Source organism: Lissotriton helveticus, chromosome 2_1 (genome assembly GCF_964261635.1).
Source record: "Lissotriton helveticus chromosome 2_1, aLisHel1.1, whole genome shotgun sequence".
In the NCBI taxonomy this organism is placed as follows: Eukaryota; Metazoa; Chordata; class Amphibia; order Caudata; family Salamandridae; genus Lissotriton; species Lissotriton helveticus.
The window spans coordinates 847,550,889-847,578,160 of record NC_136059.1 but is presented as its reverse complement, the minus strand read 5'-3'; the positions used below and the strand labels follow the sequence as shown (position 1 = coordinate 847,578,160).

The window sequence follows — 27,272 nt, the reverse complement described above, 5'->3', positions numbered from 1 at the left end:
GCCAAAAGCCATGCACAGCCTTCTCATGAAAGAGGGGCTGGTGCAAATTCTGCTCGTACAGCCTTCTGCGCAGGCCCAAAAGCCAAATGTAGTAACTTGAATGGAACGGGGCTGGAATGATGGCTAGAATATTACCTGGCTACAGGCCAGCACTGCACACAGCGGAAGGACATGATCACCGAGTTAAGTGGCATGGGAGTTTACAAAGGAGCTGGTCGCAGAGCAGACCTGAAAAAAAAGCCCGCTGCTCTCTGTCAAAGATTATTGTATCTAATAGGAATGCTGGATGGTATGTATCAGGAAAAAAAAATCACTGAAAAGTTTGTTAAATGTAATGTACGGTTAAATGTCTCATATGACATAAAAAACACAGGTCACTGAAAACAAAAAATATAGTAAAAGTGATATTATGGTTGTTTTATGTCCTAATGTTTATTGTTATGAAAGGTGACATAATATTCGGCCAAATAGTCAGACCACTCTACATGTGGACATAATCTACTCTGCATGGTCTTTGGCCAAGTGCCAAGCTTCTTACAACCATAATCCACTCAACAGGGGTCGAGTGGATTACTTCGAGGTCCTACGCCGAACCCACGTTTTAACATCATCCAGTGAATTTCTGTATGTCATAAGCACCACTAACCATACTTTTTAACGGAACATTTTCAATCACTGTGTCTTATTACATATATGTCTGGTGAAAGGTTTCCTTTCACATAAAAGAAGATGGCCAGTAAAGGCCCACCAGTTGGATTGTTCACAAAGAAATTAAAAGGAATCATGTTATCAATTACTTTCTATATTTACAGTGGTCCAGATCAATAGAGGCAGCAACATTTGACTTGAATATGGAAGACCCAGAAATAACAGGCACCACAAATTGACTCGGAAGTGAAAGAGACCCCGCCTCTTAAAACTGTCAAGTCATGAGGGAAACGTAGTTTCTTACCGGTCGGCGTAGTTTTGCAGCTTGAAGACTTTCTTGATTCACTATACTGTGCATTATTCCGCCATCTAGTGGATGGGTCCGCAATTGTTATATTTCTTCCCTTTTTTTTTTTTTTTTCTCTGAGGCCCAGGTGAGAGTCGACGTACCACCATTTGGTGCCATTTTTGTGACGTTGACACTCTTCCTCCGGAAGCTCCCACCTTTGGTCACCATCTTCGGATTCTTTCTTTTTTTTTGCTTCTTCTCCTTTAATAGTCTGTGTCCTGTTTTAATTGTCTTCCTCCTGTCTCATCTTTCTGGCGGAGGAGGGTGGGATCGCTAGTGAATCCAGAAAGTCTTCAAGCTGCAGAACTACACCGACAGGTAAGAAACTATACGTTTTGCAGAGTGTCTCTTTCTGGATTCACTATGCTGTGCATGGACTTTGTAGCGGTTTGTGGTGGCTGGGTGGAAGATGAGCGTTAGTAACTGAATATGTATCGTAAGACCTTCTGTCCCACTTGTGCTTCCTTGTTCATCTGAATATCTACGCAGTAGTGCATAGTGAACATGTGCACTGTGGACCATGTTGCTGCTTGGCAAATGTCTTGAATAGGCGTATTTGCTAGAAAAACAATTGTTGCTCCTTTCTTCCTTGTTGAGTAAGCATGTGTTGCTCCCTGAAATTCTTGCCCTGCCTGTCTGTGGCAGAATTGTATGGTTTGTGCAATCCATTGTGCAATAGTGTATTTGTTAACTGGTCGTCCCAGAAAACTGCTGGCAAAAGACACAAATAATTGCTTTACATTTCTGCATTCTTTAGTCCTTTCTATATAGTGCATTACTGCCCTCCTGGCGTCCAGTGTGTGTAACGCCTTTTCTGTGCGTGTGGTTGGTTTTTGGAAAAAACTTGGTATTTGTATTGACTGGTTTATGTGAAATCTTGACACCACCTGTCATTGTGCATTCGTAGGTAGGGCTCTTGCAGTGTTATCGCTTGTAATTCGCTTACCCTTCATAGTGACGTGATCGCTACTAGAGAGGCTGTCTTTAGCGTAAGCATATGCAGTGTTGATTTATGAATAGGCTCAAATTGTGTCTTCCTCAATTGAGTTAGAACTACATTGGGGTTACATGCTGGAGGTGGCAGTCTGTTTGGTGGTGCGATCCTTTTTACCCCTTCAAGAAATCTTGTTACTACTTGGGAAGTAAAGAAACTCTTCCCTGTTTCTCCTCTTGTGTAAGCCACTATTGCTGCTAAGTGCACCCTTAGTGGTGTGGAGCTTAGTTTATTTTGTAGTAGATGTGTTAAGTACTTCAGTACTGTTGATTACTTGGTAATCATTCTCTGTAGTTTCTCCTTAATGCACCATTAGGAGAATCTTTTCAACTTTGCTATGTAGCACTTCCTTGTGGTAGGACTCCTTGCCTTCTTGTGGGGAACCTGTGTGCAGGTGCTTGTGCCATCTCCATAATCTCTGAGAACCAGGTTTGTCTGGCCCGCAGAGGTGCTATCAGTATTAGCGTCATGTTGCTGATTCTGCATTTGTTTAGTACCCTGTGTAGCAGTGGTATCGGTGGAAAAGCGTAGGCAAATATCCCTGACCAGCTTATCCATAGGGCATTCCCTTGGGACCGTTTGCACAGAGTTCTGGATGCGAAGTTTTGGCATTTAGCATTTTGGTGTGCTGCAAATAGGTCTATTTGCGGTGTTCCCCATTTATCGAATATCTTCTGGATTTCTTGGTGATTGATTTCCCATTCGTGGGATGCTGACGTCTGTCTGCTGAGTCTGTCTGCTTCCACATTGTCCTTTCCTGGTAGATGTATTGCTAGCAAGTCTATTTGCCTTGGAGTTGCCCATCGCCATATCTCCTGTGCTAGCACTGATAGGGTCACTGATTGTGTTCCTCCTTGTTTGTTGATGTAGAACATGGTGGTTGTTTTGTCTGTTTGGATTAGTACGCTGTATCCGTACAGCTGTTTCTGAAAGGCTTATAGGAACACTGTCTTCAGCTCGAGGTAGTGGATGTGTTTTATTGCATCCTGTTGAGACCACAATCCCCTTACCTTGAGGGTGTTTGTGTGTGCTCCCTACCCCAGCTGGGAAGCATCTATTGAGATGGTCAATTAGGGGTGGGATGTGTGAATGGTTTACCTTGTTATGTTATGTTCTTCTTGTTCCACCACGCTATTTCTTGGTGTACTGCTTGCGCGACAACCACTACGTCTTCGCAACTCCCTGTTGCCTCTGACCATTGTTGTTGGATCCATTTTTGGAATTGTCTCATGTGCAGGCGTATATTTGGGATCAAATGTATGCATGACGCCATCATTCCCATCAGTTTGCCCACTGTCCTCACTTTCAGAGCTTCCCCCTTGTAGTAAAGACATGTCTCCTTCAATATTGCCAAAGTACTTTTTGTGCTCGGAAACACCTTACCCTGTATGATGTTGATCTCCGCTCCTAAGAATATCTTCACCTTTTCTGGTTCTATTGATGACTTTCCCCAATGGATTGAAAACCCTAGTTGGACTAGTGTTTGTATGACCTCTTGCATGTGCCGCTTGCATTGGTTGTATGAGCTGGCTTTTACCAGCCAGTCATCGAGGTACGGGTATACATGTATTCCTTGCCTCCTTAAGTCTGCTGCTACTGCTGCCAGGCATTTTGTGAAAACCCTTAGTGCGGATTTGAGTCCGAATGCCAGCACTGTGAACTGTTAGCGAGTTTTGTTGATCATAAACCTTAGTAGATGTTCGTGCTTGTTGTTGATGGGGATGTGCAAGTAAGCGTCCTTTAAGTCGATAGTTGCCATGTAGTCCCCTTCCTGTATCTGGGGTATTACTTCTTGAAGAGATGTCATTTTGAATCTTAGAGTTTTTATGAACTTGTTTAAGAACCTTAGATCCAGAATTGGTCTTAAGGTCTCGTCCACCTTTGGTATGAGGAAGTAGGTGGAGTAGACATCCTTGTTCCGTTCCTTGTATGATACTATTTCTATGGCCCTTTTGTTTAGACGTTCCTATTCTTCTTGTAGCAAATGAGAACGCTCCTTTGATGAGTGTGCTCTGCTGTTCGGTCTCTTGTTTGGAGGTGTTTTTTCTAGCTCTATACAGTAACCGTATTGTATGAGGTTTAGTGTCCATTTGTCTGATGTGATCTTCCTCCACTCCTGGACGAAGTGTTTTATCCTGGCTCCTACAGGTGTTGTATGTTGGAGGAACTGTTGTCGGTCATGAATTAGTTCTTGTTTTTGTCTTATCCTTTCCTGCACCCCTAGAGATGTTGACTGGGTGTGTGTTGGTCTTGCGCCGTAGTCACTTTGATATGGTTTGTTGACCCCCTCTCTGTCAGTTTCCTCTTCCTCGTGCGTGCCCTCGAAATGATTGTCCTCGGGACTGGTACTGCCAGTTTTGCTGCTGCTGTCCCTGCTGTTGGCCCTGGTTACCTCCTTGATAACCCTATTGGAAGGTTTGGTGTGGTGCCACAGGTTGGTGGCTCCCCCTACCCACTGGTCTCCTTGACAGTGTTCCTCTTCTCATTCCTCTGAACTGCCCCCATGGACCTAGCTGTCTCATTGCCCTTCTTGAGATGATTGAGTTTCTCGTCAACTGGAGCACTGACAAGATGTTCCCTGTTGAAGGGTGTGTTGAGGATGTTGTTTTGTACTTCAGTCTTGAAGCCTGAAATTCTTAGCCAGGCATGCTTTCTCTCAGTTATCCCCAGCATCATCTGCCTGCTTGATGTCTCTGCTGCATCCAGGGCCAACTTCAGACATGTGTTAGCTAAGTTCTTTCCTTCCTCTACCAGGTGACTCGCCCTTCTCTGGTATTGCTCTGGCAGATGTTTTAGGAGTTCGCCCAATTCCTCCCAGTGCTGGTATGCGTTGATGAGCGCATTAGAATTGGTGATGCGCTATTGGATCGCCGCACTACTTTCCATTTTACTCCCCATTAGATCCATTCTCCTGCTCTCCTAGTCTGGAGGTGGTCCTGTGTTTGTGGGTATATTGGCCCTCTTTATAGCCATGGATGTTATGATTGAATATGCTGGTACTGCTCCCCTAATATATATAGGGTCCTTCGAAGAGTGTTTGCATTTCTTCTCAGTCCTTGGAGTTACTACTTTACACATAGTAGGTTCCTTGAAGACCTCCTTCCACTGGTCCAGCTACTTGGGAGCATGGGTTGGAAATGTCTGGGATGGTAACAATGTCTCCAACAGGAAGCCAGATTGAGGTTTCTCCTCCCCTAGCTGCACTCCATACGTGTCTGCAGCCCTCTTAACGGCCTGGTTATAGATTCTTATGTCGTCCAGCGGCGAAGGCCTCGAAGGATAGGATTCTACTCCCTCTTCCGGGGATTCGGCGTCAAGATCCTGCAACTGCAAGTCTTGCTCCTCCGAGGATGTCGAGCCCTGGTAAGTCCGTTTGTCTTCCTCACCTTCGGCATCGCAGTAATACAGGTCTTCCTTCTCCTGTTCCTAGACTGATTCTGGTATCGTCAGTGGTTGAAGTTCCTCGACGCACCTTGTGCCTCGGCTGTGGGCTTTGGCGGGATAGTGTATTAGCTCAATTTTTGAGATTTTTTCAAGATGCTCGCCATTTCAGCCTCGAGCCTCTTCCTTTTCTTCTCCTTCTCGGACACGTGTTCGGCATCGAGGGTTTCGGCCTTTCTCTTTGCAGTTGTCGAAGTCGTAGCCGCTTTCAACCCTTCATTTTTCGACATCGAAGGGTCCCCTTTTGGACTGCTCTTTGACGACTCTGCCTTATTTTGGGTTTTCGCCGTTTGGGAGTCCTTGTCAGGGGAACCGATGGCCTGTTTGTCCTTGGATGCAGTTGCGGACGTCGAGTGTTTTGACAACAGTACTCCTTTCGAGGACTTTGGCTCACTCTTTCGAGTAGTAGTGGAGTGCCTGGGGTTTAATGACTTTCTTACCTCCGGCATTTTCTTTTGAACCTCGACGACTGACGTCCTTCGGCGAGGTTGTCCTCTTCTCCACTGGAGAGGCCCAAATCTCGGAGCGACGGCGGTGCTCCCTGTGCCCCTACATGTTGTAGTTTGCCCTCATTTGCCTCTCTCTTACTCTGAGGGTCTTCGGGTGAATGCCGCGCAGGCGTTGCAGTCCTCGCTTCGATGGTCGAGCGGCAGGCAGAGATTGCAAACTGGGTAATGTTCCTTCTGCGCCTATTTGTGGTGGCAGTTGGCACAGAATTTAAAGGGTATTTCGTCTATTACAGCACCCAGTGAGCCCCCCGTGTGCACATTCTTCGCAGGAACGTCGAAGTTCTCATAGTTTTTCTCCTGTTTCGTCGTCCCCGCTATGTGACTCAAAGTCTGGTACGTTCTAAGGTGATATTCCGATTTTCCTGTTGTTTTCTAGTGGATTCTTCTCTCCAAGTTGTGGAGCTCCTTCACTGACGATCCAGACCCAATGGAGGAAAAAAAGAATCTGAAGATGGCGACCAAAGGTGGGAGCTCCCGGAGGAAGCGCTTCGACGTCACGAAAAGGGCACCAAATGGTGGTATGTCGAGGCCCACCTGGGCCACAGAGAAAACAAGCATTGGCATAGCCAATAGGTCTCGCCTTTGGGACCTTATATGTGTTTAGCCATGCAACACTTGATGCTGTTGCACCAAGGATATTGTGCTGGAAAACAAAACACTTATAAGGTCCCAAAGGCAAGACATATTGGCTATGCCAATGCTAATTTTGTTTGCAGTGGAGTGATCCTATTTTTATAGTGCTATTGCCATTTGTATAGCTTTGCGGTGCTGGAGAACCAGAAAATGAGCAATAGATTACAAGGGAAAGGAGGTGGAAAAGAAAAAAAGCACATGAAAAGAAGAAAAAGATGCGAGCACAGTGTGAGGGCTGAGTGCCCTTTCCGTGTCTCCTAGCGCTGTATGCACATCTAATGCATGCACAATTGTCCCGTCGATCTAAGTAGGAATTTACTTTCTACAAAGGTGTTCTATTAATGCACGGATGAAAATCAGTCCTGTATGATAGTTAGGCACCCGGAGGAGACTGCAGACGCTGGGGCATTACACAGCATTTGGAGCGGGACGCAGAATATGACTTGTTTCACCGGTGATCTTTGGAAGTGCGTCGTGCACGTGCTTTGTGCACTTCCTTAGTTTAACGCGCGCAGACCGGGGTGAATCAAGTTAAAACATCACTGTGAATGGCGGAGATCAAGGCGGTATCAAAACACTGGCAGCATGGCATTGTGGTCCAGTGAGCAGATGCCGTTGTCACTTAGAAGCATGCTACATGTGTGTTTCTTGTGCAAACTCGTGCCCAGTGGCGGCGTCTGCCCGCTGTGCTTGAGGAGTGCTGCTCGGCTTGTGAGGCTGTGGGAGGGGGCCGCCAAAGCTACAACAAGCACATGAAAAGAAGAAAAAGATGCGAGCACAGTGTGAGGGCTGAGTGCCACTCAAGCATTGTTACTTCGACTCCATAGCAATAAAACACAGCTTTGTTATTTCCGCGCTGTTTTACTCGCAAACTAGCGGCGGCGCGGCCCTTTCCGTGTCTCCTAGCGCTGTATGCACATCTAATGCATGCACAATTGTCCCGTCGATCTAAGTAGGAATTTACTTTCTACAAAGGTGTTCTATTAATGCACGGATGAAAATCAGTCCTGTATGATAGTTTGGCACCCGGAGGAGACTGCAGACGCTGGGGCATTACACAGCATTTGGCAGAAGAAAGAAGGACGTGCAGGCAGAAGTGGAGGGGTGGACGAAGGAAGTTGGAAAGACGTGAGAAAGGAAAGAAGTGAAAAATTAGAGAAGTGCGCCAGGAACAAGGGAAAGAAAGGAGGAAGGAAATGGACGATGTGTGGCGACTTCGGAAAAATGCGATGCCAGATAGGTAACGAGGTGAGAATATATGGAGACTTGACGAGGAAATTAATGAAAGGCAATGGAGAAAGTGGAAGATGAATGATGAGGAAAACAATGATGCACAAGTACAGAATGAAGGCAGGAAGGGGGAAAAGGAGGGACAAAGTGGGAGCCGTGGAATGAAGAAGGGAAAACGTGGAATGCCAAGAGGATGAAGACACATATGTTTCCAATTAGACTGAAGTCGATGAAGGGGGAGACATTAGGAACAAGAGCGGCCGGGAAACAAAGTACGGCCGGCCACCGGCCAGCCATGAATAATTAGGGGAGGAGAAGCCGCACAGCACACGCTGGGAGAAGCCCTTTGATGTGCTGTGCGGCCGTGAAAAAATGCAATTAGGAGGGAGGGAGGGAGGCTGATGCGCGTGCTTGTTTGGTCACGTGATTCACGTGAACTCAAAGAAAACCGCACGGTGAAACCCTTGGTTTCACGAGCATTTTGAGCAGTTGAATTCTCGCTCCGCTCAATGCGCATGCGCATTGATAGGTCGCGAGACCTAAAAAGAAAAAAAAGAAGAAATACGACAATTCCTGACCCAACCACTAGATGGCGGAATAATGCACAGCATAGTGAATCCAGAAAGATTCACACTGCAAAAAGAAGGTCACCCAAGGAGCAACATAAACTACAATCTGGAGGCATAGTTAAGAAGCCAATAAAGTCCTCCCAGAATAAAGCAAACATGATGAAACCTTTGAAGATGCATCAACCAACTCCACCAATATAAGAGAAAGTCAATAGTCTTAGGACCCAGAGTATTAATCTGGTATTAGAGAACAGGACTGCATTTAATATATTTATTAGTTTATTTAGCATCACAAGTGAGCAGATCTTTAGTTACTGGCTTTTTTGTGCAATGACTTAACATGGAAGGTGCAGCCAGGGTTTTTTATTCCTTAGCTCTACTTCTGGGAGTTATATGTGACAACACGCAATTCTCTTATACGTACATACATGATTTGCTTCTGCAGAAATCCAACAGCGCTGGGTTCTGTGGTAAAATGTGAAGTATTCCAATGTTTTATGAGTTTCATTTGTCTTCGGTGCCTATGTGTACCAACTAAAGCTCAACGGAGGTTTATGAGGAAAAAAAGAAAAATTTTGTTCAAAGTGTACTGAATAGTTGGAACAGCTTCTAGGCATAATGGCTGACACGAAAATAGAAATTAATTAACAAAGGCCTTGGACAGAGGATACAATAAAAAGTAAGTGGCTGTCACAAACTCGGTTAGGAGCAGACAAGGGGATTAGCCGTTTAGATCTGCCTGGTCGTGCTGAGCTGATGTCAAATTCTATGTTTCAATATTAAGAAATGGTGGATTTTGAAATATTCCTGGCTCTTTGTCAACTGTAATACTGTGCCAAAGAAAATGGGCATCTACAGACACTCTTTAAAATCAAATAGCATCTTTCTTCAAGTGTATTTCTCCTTAACTTCCCATTCCTCAAGGCAAAGTTGTTCTCAGCCAGTGAGGTCAGACACTAAATAGAGGGTTTTCACAGACTTGGCCGTTAGAGCAGCAAAGAAAAGACAAACGCCAGAGCTACAAGAAACAAGGCACAATACTTATGAGATACATTATGCAATGGAAAGTACTGCACTAAAAGAAAAGATCAACATTAAAAATACACATGCACAAACTATTCCTACACTTTTTGAACACACCGGTGGTTTTGTGGAAATTGTGTTGACCTTTTTAGGGTGAAGGGCCCAAAAGCATATGAACCATTGCCCTAACAGCTGTAACCGAACAATCAAGAAGAAGATATTTTCCAGACTCATCTTTCTATCTACTAAGCTTCTTAATTACCATCTGATACAGTTGATAATTTACTTAGTAATAATTTCAAGCAACTGCAGTTACCACTTACTCTTCTCCATTGCCTGAGGTGGTACAACTGGAGAACTACCTTAAAAAAAATCAAGACGGTGTGGTGTCTGAACGAAGTGTCTGGTGCAGCTCAACGCTGACACATCATTCGAATTCTGCTCACCACTTGTAAAGAGGAACAAACAGAACAAAAGAGCCCCCAGTCCCACTCTTGGCTAATGGCAGAGAACAGTTAAGAAATAGACCAGTGAATTAGTTGGATGATATCATAAGCACAATATGCAACACACGTGAGGCATTAGAACACAAAATAGATACCGTAGCACTGGACATATGTAAAAGGTTTATGCTTGCTAACTGATGGATCAGGTCTTGAAGACGTAAGCCAAACTGTCGACAATTACTCCAAAGATGAACGAGGTAAAAGGTTAAATAGCATAGCTGTTAGAAAGCATCCTACATTAGAAATACAGGGTGAAAACAGTAAAGGAAGATTACGGCAAAAATCCATTTTCCTGGTCCCCTAAGTGGTGGCCGTCTGATCTTGGAGCTCTTCGAAACCCGAGTGTTAAAGCCAAAATCCTGGAGGTGATCTTCAATACAAAATTGTCTTTTGGGGCCCAGATCAACCGCATCACGTCCTTATGCTTTTGCATTCTAATAGTACTAGGAAGGTCCATCAATAATCCCCATCTGGGCACCATATCTGTGCGCCTTTTTTAATGCAATCCTGAAGGACATGGATCCCCAGGATACCTGGCGCGGGGCAGAGATAGTTCCCATATTTAAACAAGCATTGGAAATGCAATAGGTCTTGCATTAGGAAAGTTTGAGCTATTGGTATTGTAAATGACACTTTTTTTATTTATGTGTAGGTTTTGAAAGTAGCAAAATTAATAGCTTTGTCAGTTACAATGTCAATAGTTTTAACTTTTGCAAATGTGACACCTATAGCATTTGTAATGCAATGTGTGTTGTATTTACGTGACTTAGATGTTTTGATATTACAAATAACAATGGCTTTTAATTTTGTAAATAATTAATACTTAAATAAAAGTTATTGTAATTTATAATGGCAATAGCTTAAACGTTTGTAAATAACTTTTGTGAAGATTATGTTCAGTGTATTTTATTGTGACGACAATCCAAGAACATTGCATTTGCACCTACACACACAGAGCCACACACATGTAGATGTGGTGGTGGTGGATCTGGGGGATATGGTGGTGGTGGATGTGGTGGTGGATGTGGTGGTGGTGGTGGATGTGGTGGTGGTGGTGGATGTGGTGGTGGTGGTGGATGTGGTGGTGGATGTGGTGGTGGTGGTGGATGTGGTGGTGATGGCGGTGGATGTGGGGGTGGATGTGGTGGTGGATGTGGGGGTGGATGTGGGGGTGGATGTGGGGGTGGTGGTGGATGTGGTGGTGGTGTTGGTGGTGGTGATGGTGGAGGTGGTGGTGGTGGTGGTGGAGGTGGTGATGGTGGAGGTGGTGGTGGTGGAGGTGGTGGTGGAGGTGGTGGTGGTGGTGGTGGTGGAGGTGGTGATGGTGGAGGTGGTGGTGGTGGAGGTGGTGGTGGTGGTGGATGTGGTGGTGGTGGATGCGATGGTGAAGTGGTGGTGGATGTGGTGGTGGTGGATGTGGTGGTGGTGGTGGATGTGGTGGTGGATGTGGTGGTGGTGGTGGATGTGGTGGGGGTGGCGGTGGATGTGGGGGTGGATGTGGTGGTGGATGTGGGGGTGGTGGTGGATGTGGTGGTGGTGTTGGTGGTGGTGATGGTGGAGGTGGTGGTGGTGGTGGAGGTGGTGGAGGTGGTGGTGGAGGTGGTGGTGGTGGTGGTGGTGGAGGTGGATGTGGTGGTGGTGGATGTGGTGGTTGTGGATGTGGTGAAAGTGGTGGTGGAAGTGGTGGTGGAAGTGATGGTGGTGGGTGTGGTGGGTGTGGTGGGTGTGGTGGATGCGGTGGTGGATGCGGTGGTGGATGTGGTGGTGGTGGATGCGGTGGTGGTGGATGTGGTGGTGGTGGATGTGGTGGTGGTGGATGTGGTGGTGGTGGATGTGGTGGTGGTGGATGTGGTGGTGGTGGATGCGGTGGTGGTGGATGCGGTGGTGGTGGATGCGGTGATGGATGTGGTGGTGGATGTGGTGGTGGATGTGGTGGTGGTGGATGTGGTGGTGGTGGTGGATGTGGTGGTGGATGTGGTGGTGGTGGATGTGGTGGTGGTGGATGTGGTGGTGGTGGTGGTGGTGGATGCGGTGGAAGTGTTGGATGTGGTGGTGGATGTCATGGTGGATGTGAAGGTGATGGATGTGATGGTGGATGTGGTGGTGATGGTGGATGTGGTGGTGTTGTGGTGGATGTGGTGGTGGTGGATGTGGTGGTTGTGGATGTGGTGGTTGTGGATGTGGTGGTTGTGGTGGATGCGTTGGTGGATGAGGTGGTGGATGAGGTGGTGGATGAGGTGGTGGATGCGGTGGTGGATGCGGTGGTGGTGGATGCGGTGGTGGTGGATGTGGTGGTGGTGGTGGATGCGGTGGTGGTGGATGTGGTGGTGGTGGATGTGGTGGTGGTGGATGTGGTGGTGGTGGATGTGGTGTTGGATGCGGTGGTGGTGGTGGATGTGGTGGTGGTGGATGCGATGGTGAAGTGGTGGTGGATGTGGTGGTGGTGGTGGATGTGGTGGTGGTGGATATGGTGGATGCGGCGGTGGTGGTGGATGCGGTGGTGTTGGTAGTGGTGGATGGGGTGGTGGTTGTAGTGGATGTGGTGGTGGGTGTGGTGGTGGTGGGTGTGGTGGTGGTGGGTGTGGTGGTGGTGGTGGTGGATGCGAAAACAGCGAAAAGTTACTAACACCCTTCTTCAATGACTGAGTCAACCTTCCACTTTTGATGTATTAGCTTGTAGGTGATTTAAAGGTAAAACAAACCCTCGAAACATAGCTAGGAAGGAGTAGATGCTCCCACAGTATATGCAATGCAATGGTTTTGGATAATGTACACAGATGAAGAGATCGTGAAGTGTTGGGGGTGGGGGAGAAGTTTTTGGGCTTAGCCCTACTGACCGGAGGAACTGAATATCCGGAGGATGCAACTGACTGTTTAACTATAAGCGTTTTATGCTAATGCTGTCCATGGTTTGTGATAAACCAAATAAATCTTGTAATAATAAAAATAAAAATAATACTATAATATAATGTACAAATAAAAACAGTAGCTATAAGAAAAACGTGCACGTTCTAGTGAGTTGCTGTCCTGTTTCCTGTGCTGCAGATCACCATCGTACACCCTGAACTCGAATGCAGAGCATCTAGCAAAGGGTAACGCAGGTCGGCGAAGTTCCTCGTTCAGCAAAGTGCGCGAAAATTGCCGTACAATTCCATTTGCAAACATGTTTACCACCGCATTATATGTATTATATATTTCACGAATGCGTGCAAATAGGTTCTCCCTTTGGTACAACGAGCACCAGGTGTATGCATACGTTTATAAACAGTAGACGCATGACTACATCAACAGCTCCCTGAGTTACAGATTAATATTTTGAAATGTAAAGCCAGGCGTACAGAGCCGTAGGGGGCGAGACCTGTTGATATATAAAACTATTGGTACAATCATCACAACAACGGCACCCTGACGGGTAGAAAGGGTGTAGCTGGGTAGAACGAGATGCCCATCTAAGCGCTAGGCCCCGCACCCCCTAGCTCCCCGTCTACCAGCGGGTCCACGTGCCCCACATTTCAAAGGTGAAAGCCGGGCCCGGAAAAAAAACACGTTGTGTGATAGATAGCGCCGAGACAGTAACAAGTGGGAGGGAATAGCTCTCGGCATTGCTGGGTGGGCGGGGGAGCAGGAGTCTGTGGTGTGAGAGACAAATGTTGGTGTGTGAGGCTGCCTTTCAAGTCGGGTGGGGGAGAAGGTAGTCTAAATGCGACAAATGGTAGTCTGGTGCGAGGCGGGGGAGGGGGAGCAGGGTAGCAAGCGGGAGTGGGAGAAATAAGTAGGGTCGGGGAGTTTGTTCGCATATTTGCAAAGGAAACTGCAATAATATATTTTCAGTAGTTTAATGTGTCACTTTGAAAACTGAAATTTAAAATATGCTGTACGACACAGATACATTTCTTATTGATTGTATGAAACTCCAACTGTGCAATAAATAAACCCTTTCCTAAAAATGTCTCCGTGATGCTACCGTGCGTGTCAAAGCCATTTAAAGATCAACTAATTATTATCGTGAGGTGCGGAGGATGTGTCGTTCTTTCACCACACCCGTTTCATTTTAAATAAAAGTAGTTTAAAACAAAACACAGAGGAGCTCGACCAGAGAGAGAGAGATGCCGAGACATTTCGAATGCATACAATCGAAAGGTGTCAGTTAATGGAGGGAACATACTGAGCAAACATAAGATCTTGAAGAATGAATATACAGACGACCTCTGCCTCCTGCACCCAGCACCGTAGCTAGGAAAGCTCCTGTCTCCCCGACTGCACAGCTATTAAGATAGGTGGCTGCGTGTATGTGTTAAAGCTCCTCCTCCCAGAAGCACACTTTCGGGCTTGGGACAAATTGCTTGCAATTTGCATTTTATCTGTTGAAACAGCAGGGTCAAATAGCCGCAATTGAAAACAGAAGGGCAAATACAAATATTGGTTCCTAAACAGAACCACAAAGCGCGTTTACACGGTCTTTTGAGTTCATGCGAGTGATTTGGGCAAGAGCGAGGAAAAACAAGCATTGGCCGCGGGGCCGGGAGCGATGACGAATTTTGGATGGGGGGAGGGGGGAGTATTGCCAAGCACTTGAGAGCTAATAGAGATTTTATTACAAAGCCAAACAAAACTGTACCGCAAGTCACAAAAAGAACAAGCTTTCACTTTGTAAATAATACACCCCACCCAAATGGAGATCAGGACTTCAAGGGAACATACAATACCAGGGCTTTGGGGAGAGGAACATTTTCTTGCGTAGTGCTGTGCATTTTTGCCGCTTGGGCTCTCCGTGTCCTATAGAAAGTACAGGATCGCTCGAAAATAATTAAAGCACGCTGTCAAGGTTGAACAGCAATTGTTGAAACATCTGAATGCGCTTCCTAGGTGGGTATACACACATACACAACTTGCAACCAGTCAATTCAGCATCTAAACAGAGAAAGCACCAAGTATAGATTGCGGGTGCACATTGTCTGTTACCAGAATGCAGCCGAACGTTATTAAGAAACCGCAAAACCCTGCGATGAGGACGAGTACTCCTTACGACGAAGGAAGTCGGCAAAGCAATTCACCGGCCACGGTGAGTGACACACGCCTTCCTCTTGACATACACTGAGAGTGCAGACGGTGTATTATGAACGTGTTAAAAGCGGATATGGAACACAAGAATAAACAGAAGGGAAAATAATGTGATGGGGACCGAAAATAATGACCATAACCCTGCGATGAGGACAAGTACCCTTTACGACGAAGGAAGTCGGCAAAGCAATTCACCGGCCACAGTGTGTGACATGTGCCTTCATCCCGACATACACTGAGAGTGCAAGCGCTCGTGTATAGAGTAGCGGATGGTGTATGAATGCGATAAAAGCGGATATGGAAGAACGCTACATTAAACAAGACGGAGGGATTAAACAAGACGGAGGGAGAGAAGGGGAGGGGGGAGGAGAAATGCGACACGGCGGGCAGAGGAGGGGGCAGAGCGGGGAGAGGGTGTTAAAGCAGCCGGCTGAGGGAACTGATGTGCACGAGCTTTTAAGCTCAATGCGCATGCGCATTGAGCTTGAATTTCACGGGCACTGCAAGGAATCGCCACGATTCCTTGCAAGTTGGTTAAAGACTGTTTAAGCCCCAATAGTCTCGCAAGCTCGATGCGCATGCGCATCGACAGGCGAGACCTAAAAAAGCTGCCCTCTTCTACCCTCAAACTATAGACCTATCAGTCTAATTGACATTACTGAAAAACTGATGGGTCGGGTCCTTCAGGACCGTCTACACGGTTGGATAGAGGAGGAGGAGATACTAAGTCCTTTCCAGGTCGGCTTCTGAACAAATATGTCAACCGTAGACTAGATATTCAGATTACAGCTACTCTTCTGGAAAACTGGGACCATAGAAGGTGGCAGCCTCTACTTAATATTAATCGATCTGAAGTCGGCCTTCGACCTTGTACCCAGGGAGAAACTCTGGAAAGTCCCCAGTGATCTTGGGATTCCAGCCGATCTCAATGTGAAGTAAAGCTCCACTCAGAAAACTATGCACAAGTTAGGTGTGGAAAACACGGGGAACTTTCCTCAGGTTTCCCCATCAAACAAGGGGTGCGTCAGGGATGTGTCCTTGCCCTTACTCTATTCTGTCTTTTCATAAATGGGTTCATCGACCACCTCAAAAACATCCAGGATAATGACACCCCCAAGTTAGTCTCGGGGAAGGTACCTGCATTGATGTTCGCGGACGATACCTTCTTATTGTCAAAATCACCAATGGGTATTCAGCACATCCTTGATGGTTTCGCGAATTTTTGTAACATGAGGGGTTTGAAGATCAACCTAACAAAGACCAAATGCAAGGTCTTCATTATAAGGGATCTCGCCTTAAGGTTAGGCAGGTGGGACCTCTGGAAAACCCCTGAGTCTTCACGCCTAACGTTATCAAGGTTGGAACTAGTGCAACTCTACAGGCATGTGAACATTATGGCCATACAGGGAAGTCCCACTGGCGGTCGGATGACAACAGAGTTCCTACAAGTAAAAGATGTATATAGCAAGGAACCCTTCTTGGATGTGATCCATCCCCCATTGGCCAGGAAACTGTATGTGGAGTTTAGACTCGGGAAATTTTCCACTATTTACACACACAAGTAAATGGGCCAAAGAGAACACAGCTGAGTGTCCTGTCTGTAATTACAAGCTTCAGTCCGAAGTACATGTACTGTTTTTTTGCCCTGCATACCAACTGCCCCGCAAATGCTGGTTGATCCAAATTTTCAGAAACGTAGGCTTTGTGCACCATCTAGAGGCGTACATAGCTCTAAAATATGATACGCACCCCCCAATTGCGTTTGCTGTGTCACGCTTCTTAAACCATATGTGGCACGTAAGTCGGGGTTTGATTAAGAACCACACTAGGTTGACCGATGTGTAGTAACTGTAAAGGTCCACCTTAGTGTAAACATGATTATGGTTCTCTGTCTCAGGTTATATCTTTCTATATTCTTACAACTCTGTAAATATTTAAATTTGTGTTTTTATCAAATGAGTGCTTTTATTTGATTTTATTAGAGTATGAGGACATTTGCGTTTTAATTGTCACATCTTTGTAAAAGCTGGAGAATTGTGCTCCAAGAAGGCTATTCGGATACATGGACTATATAATTGCAAGTGTTTACCCTTTTTATGTGTTTTATTGTTGCTGTGATTTCCAATTATGCACTTTTATGGCCCTAGTGGCCAAAATAAAGTTATCATTGTTTGATTGATATCCCATTTGCCTTTCAGAAAATGGTAGTTACAGCACTTATATCATCTAGATTTGACTACTACAATACCATAATCACCAGTTTCCAAAAAAATTGAATAAATAAGCTGCAGACCCTTCAGAACACGGCTGCCCCCCTTCTCCTAGGTATCCGTAGACATAAATCTGAGTCTCCTAATCTAGTCCAGTTGTACTGACTGCCGGTTGATCAAGTTCAAGGTCAACTAGAACAGTTTTATGTTCCATCCAGATCTCTCCACTCTTCCTCCAGTGGCAACCTCGTCGTTCCCAAATCTAAAACGGTGAGATGTGGCAAGGCTGTGGAACTCTTTACCCCTAGGATTAAGAATAAACAAAACCTGCTGGAATTCAGGAAAAATCTAAAAACCTGGTTGTTCAACCAGTAATCTTATCATGGGTCTCATTTATTCTATCGCACATCAGAAGCTAGCACCTAAACACCTCTGGGTATTAGCAGTGCTTTATAAATATTATTATCATTTCATCCATTGGAAAGGGATTTTTGAGGGCCCATTTCTAGGCTGAGAGCGAGAGAGGGGGCACTTTGTTGTTTGTGGGTGGGGAAGATTGGGTGGTAGGGGAATAAAGCCTTACAGCCTCCATACGAAATTGGTATGGGGGCACGATACCCTTCTCTTTGCACCATCTGGTGTTTGAGGTCAAATCCAAGCATGAAGTTGACAAGTGCCGTCCCTTGATCCTGATGTCTCTGGGAGCCGGTATTGCTCTTTCACTGGCAGACACTAGGGATCGGCTAAGGGGTACTACCTACTCGGCTGTGCTCAATAATTTAGGCCTGTGTTGCAGTAGGTCAAGCAGGCCGTATACAGCCTGCACTCTCACTTCTAATGCCGCCGCACCACTCGCCAAACCAGTGTGGAGCAAGGCCCCCAGATGAAAGCATTGTTTAAATCTTACCAACAGAAATCGTCATCGCTGACTCACCCTATTGGAGGTGCAATTAAAATCATTGTTTTGAGTTACAGCCAATTTAGTCCAGACCAGACCTAACCTAGCTCAGTTCGGGATACAAGTGTGGAGATCAATGAAGGATTCATGTGAACCTGACTTTCAAGAACAGGTCTTGCTGCACGAAACATCTAAAAATATAGGCATGCTCAACACTGTACAAGTTGGTTCTCTGCATACTTGGCACTAGCGAACATCTGTATCCTGTGGATGTGGCTCGAAAGAACGGATGGCCATTGCCGGACATGACCGATGGCTACATCACCTTTATAATCACATAAAGTCTTTGAAAAATATGGGAACGTTTCTTTAAAACTCCTGCTTTAAGGAATATGGATGATTTCTACGAGCTCTCCTTGTTAGGTTTCTATATCCTCCTTCTGGATCATAAACTGATGGAGATGATATACAAGACCGATCCCAGGAAAGTCATTATGATTTATATAAGATTATACTCATTATGAACTGCCCTCTATTGACATTTGCAAGTGCTTACCCGGCAACTATCTCATATTTCTTATGTCTAACAAGAATCTTCATTGTAGACCTGTGGGTTGAATCTATTGATGGTACTGGTTTACTAGAACGTGGACCATTTATCAGGGAGTTCGCTAGTATGGGTGGAGCTGTAACAGGCTACCAGTAATCTGTAAATTCCTCAGTGAAAACCTAGCAACCCTCATGCACTGATGCAAACAACCATAAGCATCAGATTCCATCTGCTTTACATATTGCTAGACGAGAAGGTTATATGTTTCCGCCACCTACAACCGCATACATCTGATAATCGTGAACCTAGTCTGCCTATCTATGCACTCAATTTTTCCCTCCGGCCTAGCTGTGCTACGTGCAGCGTAGCCAGGGACTCAAAGAGAGTACAACACATTGCCTGAGAATATGGAGTATTGTTGAAGACGTTTACAAAAACAATAGTTTCCAGGGTGTTGATAGAATCACCACCCTGACGTCACTTTGGGCAGCAAGGTATGCCTCTACTGTTGCCCACTTTTTTTCTTTCCTTCATATTTATTGCGCTCACCCAGGTCGATTTGTCTCCTTGTCTCAGCTTTAACTCTTTATGACATACCCTATTTTTCCCGAAGAACGGGCAGTCCCTTCCGTCCCCTTGTCCCTCCCCCACTTCTTGAATTCACGGATTTTCATATACTAAGGTTTGCATGACTTGTTATGGTACTTTGTTTAATTACTTTCATGCAAATCTCATGCCACTGAGGATGATCTGTGTACAGTTGATCTGTGTTGAAAATAAAATTCACTATTTCACAGACATGTAACACTGGTCATCGTCACAGATGCTCTGTTCTCTCACAGGTGCCTAGAGGCAAGAAATGCAAATGTACGCTTTATCAACAAAAACATTAAAAGAAGCATTTTTCAGAAACCGAAGACAATGGCAACAACCAGCCAGCTGAACCAGCTTCACGTAGTTATTTTACATATAAATATAATTGTGAAAACAATTGTAAAGAAAAAAGTGTCTTCTTATAAGTGCATTCAAAAAAGCAACTTTGTACCCAAAAGTTCAAAATTCAAATAAGAAGAATGATTTAGCGATATAGTTAAGGCAATAATGTGAACTTACCAGTTTAATTGCCACATATTCATTTGTGTACAAATTCTTTCCTTAAAGAAAGAAAAGTGGAAAAGTGAATAATTTTCTTTTTACAAGTTTAAAAGTATATAAAAGCGAGACATGTTCGGAGTTCAAATCAACTGACGTGTAATAATAATAGGCCTCTTCCAGCACAGCTGGTACAGCTGTAGACTTGAAGCCTAAATCATGAAAAAGATGCAATCAGATACAATATTAGTTCAGTGAACAAATTATGTTGCTCTGAAAACACAATGATATTGATCTTTTTGAACAATAAAACCAATATAAGGCCTTTTAAGCAATAAAATGTTAGCATAATCAACAAGGGCATTTGCTTGAAACAATGAAAAGTTAGCAGCGTCCGCACAACTATTTTTAGAAACAGAGTTTAATTTTGGGTTCTGGTGTGTACAGACGTGCTTATTTTTAACATGTTCTGAATTCAGCCATGCGTTTTAGATCGAGAACATGCCTCCCTGGTATAAGAACCCACCTTGAACACTGGGCAAAACTGAGACTTTAGTGAATATCGTTACATATTTCTGTAGCACCTGCAAGCACAAACCAATGAGGAGTCACAAATTGGAATTTGATTCAAAATGTCCTACTCAGTCAATAGGTTATTGATACTGCCTAATATAAATATATGCATGTGCAGATAAGACTTCCAGCAGTGTGTACTAAACACAGCCAGAGTAACAGGTCTCATCACTATATCAATAGTTTATACTACAAAGATACAGGACAAATCACTTGAAAAAAAACAAGCTGCTGCAGCCGACTCCTCCTGCAATACAGGTACACTATTAGCACTTTCGTAGCACATGTAAATAATCACGGCAACAATACAGAGTGGGGCGTACAGGAGCCCTCACACACCCAGATAAGTGTCATGCTTCATTTTAGGGCACGCTCCTGGTCAGGCCAGTGCTGCAATGCCAACGGACACCCAGAAGGGGCTCTTAATAGGAGATGAAAACAAGTAACTTCAGTTATCCATTATTGGGATCTTCATAGATTCACATGCCTGAATCATTCCCCGTCTCCGAGGCGGCAGTCCGACGGTATATAAAAAAGCAGTGCCAAAGGTAAATTATAGTAGTAGGCCTAAGATAAAGGCCTGCGGCCTAAACTGTAGTAGCCCATCTACCTCATTATGCCAAAAAGACCAAAGATTTCGTCCCAACCAATCAGCTTACAGCACCCTCTAGAACCCTCTCTGCAGAGCCAGTTCTCCTCAGATTTTCGTTAGCACAAGTGGGAAATGAGTATCCCAAAATTAGAGAACTGACTCTCCGGGGAGGAAGGTGGGTGCATGTGAATCTATGAAAGATACCAATACTGGATAACTGAAGTTACAGGTAAGTAACTTGTTTTCTTATCCAGTATTGGGGTATCTTTCATAGAATGACATGCCTGAATCAGAGTAGAAAGCAGTATAACCATATACTGTCGTTTGCGGATGGTGGGAGACACTGGTTCATATACTTCCAACAAGCATCCTCAGTGTTTGAAAAAACATCTTTATGTCTTTTTTTATTTATTTTTTTAAACGGAGTAGTCTTGAAGAAAGCAAAGCTATATCCAAGTATTATATATATATATATATATATATACACACACAAATATTTAAAATCTTGCAGACATACAAGTCTGTACATTTGCATGAATATTAGAGAATGGAATAATACATGAAAGGTGCAAAAGCACTTGAATCTGATCTTAATGAAAGAGATGGCGTAGAACAGCCTGTCCAACCACTGCACCTTCTTGATGCGAAGCTTGAAGACAGTAATGCTTAGTGAACGTGTGGACATTTTTTCATGTCACAGCACAACATATATTTTCCGGAGATACTCCAGCAAACAAAGCGGTCGACGTTGGTACTGTTCTTGTCGAATGAGCTTGGACTTCCCTCTGCAAAGGTTTGTTATCCTTGGCATGGCAGAAATGAATAGTTGATGCCAGCCATCTGGCTATTGTTGCCTTTGCTACAGCATTTCTGAGAGTTGCTTGACCATAAGCCACGAACAGCTGGTTAGATCGTCTGGTATCCTTAGTTTTCTGTAGTTAGAATTTTAAACAGCGTTTAACATCCAGCGAGTGTAATGCTCTTTCAGCTGTAGTGGATGGATCTGGAAAGAATGTTTTTAATCTTACCAGTTTGTTCAAGTGAAATTGTGTTGGTACCCTCGGAATGAACCTGGGATTAGTTCAAAGGGTTACGTAGACCCAGGCAAAATGTATAAAGGGTTCCTTTATAGTGAAAGCTTGAATCTCACTAACCCTTTTTTCTGAGGTAAGAGCCAGTAAATGGGCAACCTTCAAAGTGAGGATTTTGAGATCAGTTTTATGTATCGGCTCAAATGGACGGTTCATTAACTGCGCTAGCACTGTGTTGAGTTCCCACTCTGGAGGGGGTGCTCGCACTGGAGGGAAGGCTCGGAAAAGTCCTTTCATAAATTGTTTGACAAGTGAAGAAGAGCAGAGAAAAGGACATTTTGAGCATTTCCTGAATCTGGAAAGAGCAGCAAGATGTATTTTGACCGATGAAAAAGTAAGCCCAGACTTGGCTAGTGAAAGCAGATAATGAAGAACTTTTTCTGCAGGAGCTTGAATTGAGTGAATAGTATTCGCCTCACACTAACAGCAAAATTGCTTCCATTTGAAGCAATAAGGCTTGATTGTGCTTTGGGCACGAGCATTTGGCCAATATTTCACGACAGACCTGTGAAATGTTGAGGTCTTTTAACTGTAAGAAATGAGGAGCCATGCGTGCAAGTGTAAAACTGTGGGTCCGGATGAACCACTTGGCCTCCGTCCCTTGACAACATCGTAGGCGAATGGGCTTGTCTTGAGACAATAGTAGAAGTTCCTGGAACCAATATTTTCTTGGCCAACAGGGTGCAATCAGAATAAGATGGCAACCTTCGAGCTTCATCTTGCGGAGGACCTCGGAATCAATAGTATTGGGGAAAAAGCGTACAGGCAAATCCCTGACGATCTCATCCCTCTTGATCCCCGTTGCGGGAACCTGCTGGCGTAATATCGCCATTCTTCTCTCTCTCTCGTTGCGAATAGACCCAAGCTTGAAAACTGGGTTAGCCTGTTCCTTTTCCAGCTTCCACTCGTGACAATCCGACTGAGACGTGCTCAGCATGCTCACCAGAGTATTGTGGAGACCCCTGACATGTTTGGCTCTCAGGGCATCTTGTGGAATGTGACCCCTTCCCACAATTTCTGATCCTCTTGCCAGAGTGTAGCTGATTTCGTTCCTGCTTGTTTGTTGATATAATACATTCTGATAGTATTGTCGGTCCGGACTAGCACAGAGGAACCCGCAATCTTCGGGAGGAATGCTTGGAAAGACAGAAAAAAGGCGCGGAGCTCCAGCCTGTTGATCTGCTGTTGTTTTTGTCTTCGAGACCATCTTACTTGAATCTGCAAAACCTGCAGATGACCTCCCCATCCTTCCATGGAGGCATCAGTCGTTAAAACGAAATCTGGAATGGTCTGTAGGAACGTGAGACTCTGGGTTAGATTCTCTGTCTGTGACCACTAATGCAGAGAATTTATCATGCGCAGCGTGACCTTGATGGTATCGTCCAACGAACCCATGGCTTGTTGCCATTGAAGTTGTAGTTCCTCCTGAAGAGGTCTCATTTTGAGCCGAGCCAAGGCTATGAGACGTATCGCTGAAGAGCACATCCTCAGGAACGAAGCAAACATTCGGACTGAGACTGACCTTTTTGAAACTAACCTTGCCAATTTTTGACCAGAAAAGAGAATACTTGTATTGCTCAAGATCTCAATGCTGCTGCCACTGGTGCCAAGAAATTCGTGAAGGTTCTTGGTGCCGATTTGAGCCCAAATGGGAGCACTTTGAACTTATAATGGGCGCCAGCCACTTGAAGCGAAGATATTTACGCTTTTTGTGGTGGATAGGTATGTGGAAATACACATCATCCATATCCAGAGAAGCCATAAAATCTCCTTCGTTTAAACAAATCAAAATCTTGTGAAGACGAGGGGGAACCCTGGGAGGAGTAGGAGATGGCTGTTTGATGAATTCCAGGGTGTGGCCATTGGTTACCAGGTCTAGAACCCATTGGTCTGATGTCATTTCCTGCCACTTGTGACCAAAACCTAAAATCTTCGGGCCCACGGGTAAGGAAGGTAAAATGGTTGGCGCCCTGCGGAGATCACTGCTTCCGGTTAGTGTCTCGGCCTTGATACTGCGATCTCTTTCGACCACCCTGACGGGAGATACTAGTCGTAGACTATTGATGGTATGATGCCTGGCTCTATGGCTGTACTGGGATTGATACTGCTTATTCTGTTGGTTTTGGTATTCTCCTCTTGATTTAAAACCACGTACTTTCGCTCCTCTGAAAGATTCGTGCCCATATTGAAGGGTGCCTAATGATCATGCAGAGTCCGTGTCAGTTTTATATAGCTCAGCAGGCTTCATCAATATGTTTACCAAACTAAGAACTCTCCATCATAGGCCATGTCTAGAATCTTGGTTTGCCTCTCAGGTCTGAAAGTAGTGGCGTTAAGCCATCCCTGACGACTTAGCACTGCGACTCCTGCCAGCTGACGGAAGTTGGTGTTCACGATGTGTAAGGCGCAATCTATAGCTTCCGATGCGGCACGTTGCTTCCTGCCTTCGGTCCTCAGGAATGAGGTCAATGAAACTCGCCATGTCTGACCACATTTGACGGTCATAACAGCCGATTATGGCTAGAAGATTGGCAGCTCTAATAGAGGCCGCTGCCAACATAGAGAATTTATTTATGTATTTTGTTTGTTTTTTGCCTATAAAGTCCAGATGACGTTCTTCCTCGTTAGGCGGTGTGGTGATAGGAGTTGCGGGATTTTAAGATTGTTGTTGGGCGGCCTGTGAAATTACTGAATCTGGCTGAAGGGTGGCCTAACAGACAGGATGGGCTGTTAGCAGGTGCGCAGTATTTCTTTTCTATGCGCAGAAGCACTGCTGGAATAGACATTGTCTAATATAGGTACCACTCTCGTGATCTTCCTGGATTCTTCCTTGAAATCATGAAGGAAATATTCTGTCTGTTCGACTGTAACTGGCAGTTGAAATCTAGCTGCTGCCCGCTTCATTAAATTATGTACAGGATGCTGCCATAGATGAGGCCATTGTAGACAATCTCATCGTACACTTTGCTGTTGTAGACATGGTTATGTAGGTGAGATTATTGCAGACGGGAATGTCATCATAGATAACCGTCATGAACAACCATCATAGATGAGGCTGTCGTAGATGACAGTCATAGAAAATGCAATCATAGATGAGGCAATCATAGATGAGGCAATCATAGATGAGGCAATCATAGATGAGGCAATCATAGATGAGGCAATCATAGATGAGGCAATCATAGATGAGGCAATCATAGATGAGGCAATCATAGATGAGGCAATCATAGATGAGGCAATCATAGATGAGGCAGTCCTATGATGGCCATCCGTGGATGAGGCCATTCGTGGATGAGGCCATTCATGGATGAGGCCATTCATGGATGAGGCCATTCATGGATGAGGCCATTCATGGATGAGGCCATTCATGGATGAGGCCATTCATGGATGAGGCCATTCATGGATGAGGCCATTCTTGGATGAGGCCATTCTTGGATGAGGCCATTCTTGGATGAGGCCATTCTTGGATGAGGCCATTGGTAGATGAGGTCATACATAGATGATGAGGCTGTCATAGACAACAGTCATTGACAATACCATCATAGATGAGACAATCATAGGTGATGCCATCCGTAGTTGAGGCAATCATAGATGAGGGAATCGTAAGATGTTCAAAATCTTTGGTAGGACACGCACAACCAGGTGATTGAAAGATAAATGATTTGCAGGTTGTCGCGTGCAACTGGGGCTTTGCTGTCTGTACCAAACAGCTTGTAGAAACAGTATCTAAAGTGCAGCCCCTAGATAGGGGTTGTCCCCCAATGCACAGCGTAAGGAAACAAATGAGTTTAAATCCACTTGTAAAAATATGTGATCAAATAAAATAAACCAATACGTATTCAATTGTTCTTTAATGACCACTTTTAGTCAATGATCATTCATTTTCATCTTTAGAACAGTTCATATGCTTGAAAATCGATATCACATGGTCATCATTCAAAAGTTGATCAGTAATCCCAAAGCATTTCGAGCATTATGTCTGCCCTTCGTCAGGGGACAATCTATAAACAAAGAATGAGGAAATGGTCTTAGTGAGGAGCATGTCTGAAAAACTCAAGAATATGCAGATAGCAATGAGCTGGTAATGACAAAATGCCAAATGCGCGGTTTAATGTTCCAGAGTGTGAAAGGCAAAATGCAAAATTGTGCAGTAACAAGCTGGTTCATCTTGCGTATAGTTAATAATGTGCGGAGAACTAGATGTGGTAAAAAATTGCCAATCAAGACAAGTATTATAAAGGTGCCCGATGTGAAGAAGATTAAAGGAAGAAACTAACGGGTGAACTGAACCAACACCACCACACAAAAGTGTGCTAGAAGAAAATGTAACGTGCGTACATAATGAATGCAAAAACTAAAGAATCTCACGTAATCAACGGTGCAGTATCAAAACTGTGACTGAGACTCCCTTCACATACGACGTGCGGTGAAAATCTGAGGAGAACTGGCTCTGCAGAGAGGGATCTAGAGGGTGCTGTAAGCTGAAAGATGAAAATGAATTATCATTGACTAAAAGTGGTCATTAAAGAACAATTGAATACGGATTGGTTTATGTTTTTTGATCACATATTTTTACAAGTGGATTTAAACTCATTTGTTTCCTTACGCTGGACATTGGGGGACAACCCCTATCTAGGGGCTGCACTTTGGAATCGTAAGATGGCCATCCGTGGATGAGGCCATTGATAGATGGGGCCATATGTAGTTGAGGCCATTCGTACATGAGGTCATACATAGATGACCGTTGTAGATGACCATAATGGATGAGGTTGTCGAGCTGAGGCTGTCCTAGGCAATGCCATTGTAAAAGAGACCATCATAGACGAGGCCGTCGTCGACGACCGTCGTAGATGGGGCCGTCGACAACGACCGTCGTAGATGGGGCCGTCGTCGACGACCGTCGTAGATGGGGCCGTCGTAGATGGGGCCGTCGTTGACGACCGTCGTTGACGACCGTCGTAGATGGGGCCAATATTGGTGAGGCAGTAATAGTAGACATGGAGTTTTTAGACTCCTAATGTCAGGTTAAGAGGATTTCCCTGAGGAGTTGAGGGTTAAGCCTCTGAGGAAGTTTTTTTCAATTGCCTCTTTCTGTGAGAAATGCCCTATAAAGACTCGAGGTGAGTCTTCATGGCTTTATGCGCTTCCTCTGGAGGCTAGGGCGCGACTTTTCCCTTTGACCTCTCCAATGAGGTGAAGGAATCCTCGTTGTCCTCATCAGAATTGGCAGATGAAAGTCTCTGTAGTCCCAATAATAGCATCCTCTCTCAGAACGTGAGCATTATTGAGGAAAAGGTTAGACATAT

The 27,272-nt window shown here is 44.8% G+C and overlaps 1 protein-coding gene across 8 annotated transcripts in view; it reads right to left on the bottom strand.

The window, feature by feature from the left end:
* CSNK1G3 (casein kinase 1 gamma 3) overlaps positions 1–27,272 on the bottom strand; it is a 406,194-nt gene that overhangs the window by 279,239 nt on the left and 99,683 nt on the right. For all 8 annotated transcript variants that reach the window (XM_078675581.1, XM_078675582.1, XM_078675576.1 and 5 more), the window contains exon 3: positions 19,735–19,775. In XM_078675581.1, the coding sequence (XP_078531707.1) occupies positions 19,735–19,775 (41 nt within the window). The remainder of the gene's footprint in view (positions 1–19,734; positions 19,776–27,272) is intronic.